General features: G+C 49.7%; 1 protein-coding gene and 1 long non-coding RNA gene across 2 annotated transcripts; one reads left to right on the forward strand and one right to left on the reverse strand.

Moving 5' to 3' along the window:
- Nucleotides 1-261: 261 nt before the first annotated feature.
- Nucleotides 262-1,564, reverse strand: LOC127000823 (uncharacterized). Its single transcript, XR_007754539.1, has 3 exons — nt 1,455-1,564; nt 769-971; nt 262-609 (listed from the first exon to the last, which is right to left on the reverse strand). It is a non-coding gene; the product is annotated as an uncharacterized LOC127000823 (long non-coding RNA).
- A 237-nt stretch (nt 1,565-1,801) lies between these two features.
- Nucleotides 1,802-3,085, forward strand: LOC127000819 (uncharacterized). The gene is made up of 5 exons (XM_050864882.1): nt 1,802-2,131; nt 2,193-2,225; nt 2,329-2,527; nt 2,712-2,784; nt 2,870-3,085. Exons 1-5 carry the CDS (start codon nt 1,802-1,804, stop codon nt 2,991-2,993), a joined length of 759 nt encoding a protein of 252 aa, XP_050720839.1. The 3' UTR covers nt 2,994-3,085.
- The last annotated feature ends 3,254 nt before the right edge of the window (nt 3,086-6,339 follow it).

Below are 6,339 nucleotides of genomic sequence, written 5' to 3' on the forward strand. Positions count from 1 at the left end.
TGCTTTGGTTCCTCTTCTGAGTCATGACTGATTTGAGTATAAAATCATGCTGGAATTAATAATTATGCAAATGTTACTGTAGGGCCGCATACTGAGGTATGTACCGAGTCTCTCACTTTCCTAGTCAGGATAAGGGATCGATTAAATTAAAAATACTTAAATTCTGTGCCTTCTAGGTTAGTTTCAGATAAAGAACGCCCAATTTCAATATGAAGGGTGGAAAGGAAACTACTTATGCAAACTTATTCAAGGAGTCGGGAGTTGTGACCAAGGAGAAATATGGGGTTTTATTGTTATGAATTACTTATGATAATAACCTTCCAGCAGTTTCTCCAATTACATGCTGGAAAGAGCCGCTGGCAAGTGTTCTGAGGGCCACCAAAACCTGTGTGTGGGAGGGGATGGCGTGCACCCTTCTCGTCCTCCTCTGCAGTAAAGGCTCCAGCTCCTCTATCAGCTGGATGAGCTCTTGACAAGGAAACTGTAACGGTTAAGTTCCTCCTCAATCACCTTTCCCTTTTCAAAGCACGATCATTCAGTAACGCGTCGATGACCTCCATGGCGGGGTGGGCGTGGCTGTGGACGGACTGACGGATCCGACAGTGAACTCTGCGAGAGATATAGCATGTTCCAACATCTCCGCTGTAGCATCTCACTTTTATGGAAGGATTTTGCTTTATTGACTCATATAATCTTATCTCCGGATTGGAAAACATTATTTATAAAGCATTTCATTGAATTCTAAAAAAGGATGTATCTCAGACTTACATCTTGGTAACGGCTTTCTGAATCCGGGCCAGAACGAGACCGACTTGGGTCAAGTGTCTCAACGAGCAACACCTTGTGCCTTGCCAGTGTGCGTGGCTCCGGGGTTTAGAGTAACGAGGATGGTTACAACTGCCAACCAGGTCCGGCAGACGAGTCTGAGGCACCACGCACCTGATCTCGGGCGGTGACGCGCTCAACCTTTGCTGAATATCACGAGTAAAATTATTGGTACTTACAGGGACACGCAGGGTCATGATACTGAGTCTCTTCCTTCACTTGACCACCCTTCCTTCCTTCCTGGTTCATCCCTTTGTGGCTTGACGCTCCGAGCCGCAACACCACCTGATTCACAAGTTCCGGCGCGTCTGTTCACGTGATGACTTCCGATTGCGGAAATCTCATGACAAGATTGGTGCAATATATTCCCCATCTGGCACCAGTGCCTCTACCCGTCAGCCCATTTCCCCTCTCCGCCAACATCGTTGTTTACTCAGCACACACACACACACACACACACACACACACACACACACACACACACACACACCGTATTAACTTCGATCACCCTTTATCTCAAATAGCCATCGTATTCAGGAGAACTTTACGAAAGAGATATACGAGATAAATTAGTTTCAAGTGGTTGCCGTGATACATGACTATGAGATGTTAATGGTTTCTAAGCTTACATGAGGCTGTTGGGTTGGGGGGGGACGGAAACACCTCACCAGGCAACAGCCAATCAGCAGCTTCTTCACTGACCCGGCCAGGAGTCAGGTCGTGCGGGGATCCGGCTGAAGTGAACGGACCACCACACGACCCGCTGCTCGTGCCCACGGCGGCAGCGGCCGAGGCGAGGAGCAGCGGCGCGGGGCGGGGCAGGGTCTGAGTATCTGGAGCCTTAGACTTGAACACACGGACGGGGTGGGTGATGGGGGTGGTCAGGGTGGTAGGATTTTTGTGCAGTTAATTGTTTAATGATTTTGCCGTGTCTACTGTTGCATCTACCCTGTTACAGTTTTTTTGTCCGTTGTAGATGTGGTGCGTCATCTTGTTGGCGGCAGTGATGGTGGCGGCGGCGGGCGGCCAGAGTCAATTTAGTTATGACGGGACGCCCCTGGCTGACGACGTGGTCGTTGGGTCAGGACAGAGTCAGCAGTTCTTCGCGTCCCGACAGCCTGAGCCACAACAGCTGTTTGTACAGGAGCGGCCCCGGCAGGTCTTCGTCCAGCAGCAGCCTCAGCCACCGGTGTTTGTGCAGCCCGATACACAGCAGGTGTTTGTGCAGCCCCAGCCACGCCCCATGTTCCAGATGCTCCCCTCGTTCTCACAGCAGGCGGCGGTGATCCAGAGTGTCCAGCCGCAGGTGTCTTCCGCCTGTCCGGTTCTCACAGCAGGCGGCGGTGATCCAGAGTGTCCAGCCGCAGGTGTCTTCCGCCTGTCCGGCCACTGACTCCCTGGTGAGTCAATCCCCCCCCCCCCCCCTCCCCCTCTGGACTTTCATGTTGCACTAATACACTTCCGACGATGCTTCCCTCCGCTGACCGTCGCTCCCGTCCCTAGGTCCACACCATCTACCAGGGCCGAATCTACCACTTCTCCTGGTGCAACCTGCCCGGCCACGGTTTCACCCAGTACGGTGCCAGGGACTACTGCCGCGGCCTCCGCGAGGTGACCGTCGTGAACCGGCACGGCAGCTTTGACCTTTACCGCGTCGATAGCTCTACTGATTTCGACTTCTTCCTCGAGCTGCTCCTCCAGCGTGAGTTTCCTTTACCGTGCATGTTCCCCTCGTTCATGGCTCATTGATAGGCCTATACTTTTCATGGCTCATTGATAGGCCTTTACTTTATTATTAAAGCTTTATATGCTCAAGGGTGAACAGACCTTATTGGTTCTTTAAATATTAAGGTGTGTAGTTTTCACTGGCAAACCTTTACTTCCAGACCAAATCCCATCCGTCTGGACCAGGGACCTTTCCTCCACCGCGCCCTATGAAATCCGCGGCTCCATCACCAGGTGAGTTTCGGCTCTGCCATTCATAGCCACTCTTCCATCGCCGCCTTCCCCGCCGCTCTCTCGATAACACTGTCTTCCTCACCAGGTCCGGGGACTCCACGTCCGGCCAGGACTGCCTCTCGATGGAGGCTTCCACAGGCGGCCTCTTCCTCCTCCAAGACTCTTGCTCCGACCGGAAGGCCGCTGTCTGCGTTGCTCATTGGGAATAGTAGATAATAAGTTTGTCAATAACCAGCTTATCATTGTGTAAATAAAGTTCCTCCTGTACTCCATGGTCACGATAAAGAAAAAACAAGGATCATCAGTTAGTTTGAATCGCTGAGACTGACAATTTTCCATAGATATTTTTAACTTAGGAGGTTTGGTAACTATGGGGGCTGAGGAACTTGCATGGGTCACGCAATATACGGTACAGTAGATCCTTTCCCAAATGAATCAAGAAAGCTTTAAAAGTATTCTCCTGTATACTGCAGCACTAACCTGATCTGCTGCCCAACAAACTGTCATTGGTCAGTCTCTGACGGGCGTGGAGCATAGTTAGGGGGCATTTCTGACTGGGACGCCATGAGAATACTGCCATGGAAGGGATTGTTAATAAAGACCTAATAACACTGCAATGCCAAGGCAAAGTTAATCTGTCCTTTAACTTAATATATGCTGCTTATTAAATTTCCTTTGAAATTGTTGGATATTTTGACGGTTACTCCCAGGTCTTTCTCTGCATCTGTGGTGGATAGTGGAGTGTTTCCCATGTGGTATTGGTATGCTGGATATCCCCTCCTATGCTGGATATCCCCTCCGAAGTCACATGAGTTCATTCATTGAATTGTAGCAGCCACTTGGTTCAATTCCTGTAGCTTGTTGGTCTTGTAGGAAATACGCAGTCAAAGTGTTAAAAATGGTTAAATTCATTTCCGGTAGCAAAGGAAAAGCATTGTAAGATTGATACTGATTCGAAAGTAACGTCGACTTCTTTAGAAAGGCGACTTGTTTCGCGGCTCATTGGACAGCGAATATTCTCGGGTGGTCGGCGCATCTCACTCTGGTAAAAGTTAAAAGATGAGTGAGGCACCACGCAGTTGATCTCGACGCGTTCAACCTTTACTGAACTTCACGAGTAAGATTATGGTGCTTACAGGGACACGCAGGGTCATAGTACTGATTCCCCTTTTTCACTTGATTCCCATTCCTGACTGCACCGGAGCCGGAACCGACTCACCCTGGTTCATCCCTTAATGGCTTGACGCTCCGAACCGCGACACTATTTGATTCACAAGTTCCGGCGTTTCTGTTTACGTGATGGCTTACTGTTCCGGAAATGTCATGAAAAGTTTTTTTACGTTCTGCTCATGGCTGGGAAGGGCGTTCTTGGTGATGCCTGATGGTCGGCCCCAGATTATGGGGCAGGCAAATATTTATAGTGGCGCCATTTTGCTTGGCTCATGCTGCCCCCCGGAGCTCATCTTTGATAACGTTTTACAGAGGGAATCCAGAGTCCGGGTTGATAGGTGGTCTTCAGGACAACATGTAGGTAGTTTCAGGCCACTCGACGGTTACTGAAAAATCCCAGCTTATGACGCGGACCCACGTCCTCCTGGATGTAGTACCTACATACTGACCACTCACCAACCACCTGGTGGAAAATTCCCCATCTGGCACCAGCCTACAACCACCCCCATGTCTCACCTCCCCTCTCTCTAGCCGACATCGTTGGGTACTCAGGACGGATCCCACACACACACACACGCACGGCCCGGAAGCTCAGTGGATAGAGCGTCAGCCTCACAAGCAGAAGGACCGGAGTTCAATTCCCCGGCCGGGTGAAGATAAGTTGGCTGAAGTGGATCATGGCCCCCCACCTAGGAAGATTCCTCTGCCGCGTGTGTTCTACACTCCCACCTCCAAAAGTGACCCACCACTCTTGCAAAAACAACTGGCCTTAAAAAATATCAGCAAAGTGTCTTCCATGGTTCCTGCTGCAAATCATCTCTATGTCGACGGGTCTCTGCAGGCTGATGGCAGCGCGGGGTACGCCGTCTACTCTCCTGATGTGGACCCACCTACGGGAGGCTGGGTCGGCCACAGACTATGCAACTCATCAAGTTCAACCTACTGTGAGTTACGCGGGATTCTGGAAGCCGTTCATCTCTTACTTCAGCGAAGACTGAATGGTGTGGTCATCTGTGACTCTCAGCCTGCCCTTCTAGCCCTTTCATCTCCACAACCCACGTGCTATGATGTAGTTCAACAAATATCACAGCAGTTAGTGTCTGCTTTTGATAACTCCCTCATCGTTACGTTCCTGTGGATTCCTTCGCATGTTGGTATTGCATCCAATGACACTGTGAACCTCATCGCGAGACATGCCTGCAGACCACCTCCTCCTGATAATGCCTAGACCATCTCTCCGCTGTTACAAAAAGACGATCCATAAAGCCGCTCATCACACTACACTCCAACGTAGGGACTCAGAACGGACGCAGAGTGTTTCCATACAGCACTACGACCACTTCCGTCAATCACCTCCCAAGTATCGCCGGCATGGACTGAAGATTCGCAGGCACAATGTAATGACTGCTCGTCTTCGTCTGGGCTATTGTCCGGTGTGGCAAGTCTGTGAGGCTGGGGACGCTCCTCACTACTCCGCCTGCAAGCTGTGTGGCCTTCCCAACGCCAACCACCTCCAGCACTATTGCCTTGAGTGACCTTCAGTCAGGGATCTGCTGCCCCAGGGACAGTCAATGACCGACACCTGTAAATATCTCCTTACTGGCAACCACTTAGACATTGTTTTGATGCAACACCCACACTTTGGTATGTGCTGATTACTGTAGTCATCGTAGACCGATACTTTTGGTAGTATATGTGTTCTTTTCATAACGTTTTGAGACAACGTTTTACAACTTATTTATGCTTTTTGTGTGACCTCCAATTTAGTTGTTAATGTAAATAGTGCCAGACTTCATACTGTAAATATGATTGTCGCCCCATGGGTGTAATAAATTTATCAAATCAAATCCTCCCCCCCCCCACACCTCCCCCCCCACCCAAACACACACACTGCCACACCCACACACACCCACACACACACACACTTCGCTGTCTCTTCTTCGATGGCACTTTAATCATAATGACCCTCGTATCGAGGAGAGCTTTACGGAACAGGTTTTAAATAGTCAATAATCTTTTTTTGGCAAAAATTGCTGATAAGTAAAAGGCGGTGTAGCAGTGTTATTTACTGACATACTCAAAGTATTTTCTTCTATTTACTATGTAGTTTTAGTAATCGTGTTATAGTTGTACAATCGTTGCTTAAACACAGTGTTAAAGCTGCCTTTGTTGTGCAACACTTTCTTCTCGTGCTGCCTATAGCGCCGCCAGGCTCTCCGGAGGGGCCTGATGGATTGTCCCAGCCCGTTAGGGTCGCAGGCGAATTTCAGGTGGTTGCCGTGATACATGACTATGAGATGTTAATGGCTCCTAAGCATTCATGAGGCTGTTGGGTTGGGGGGGGACGGAAACACCTCACCAGGCAACAGCCAATCAGCAGCTTCT

Source organism: Eriocheir sinensis, chromosome 19 (genome assembly GCF_024679095.1).
Source record: "Eriocheir sinensis breed Jianghai 21 chromosome 19, ASM2467909v1, whole genome shotgun sequence".
Classification (NCBI taxonomy): domain Eukaryota; kingdom Metazoa; phylum Arthropoda; class Malacostraca; order Decapoda; family Varunidae; genus Eriocheir; species Eriocheir sinensis.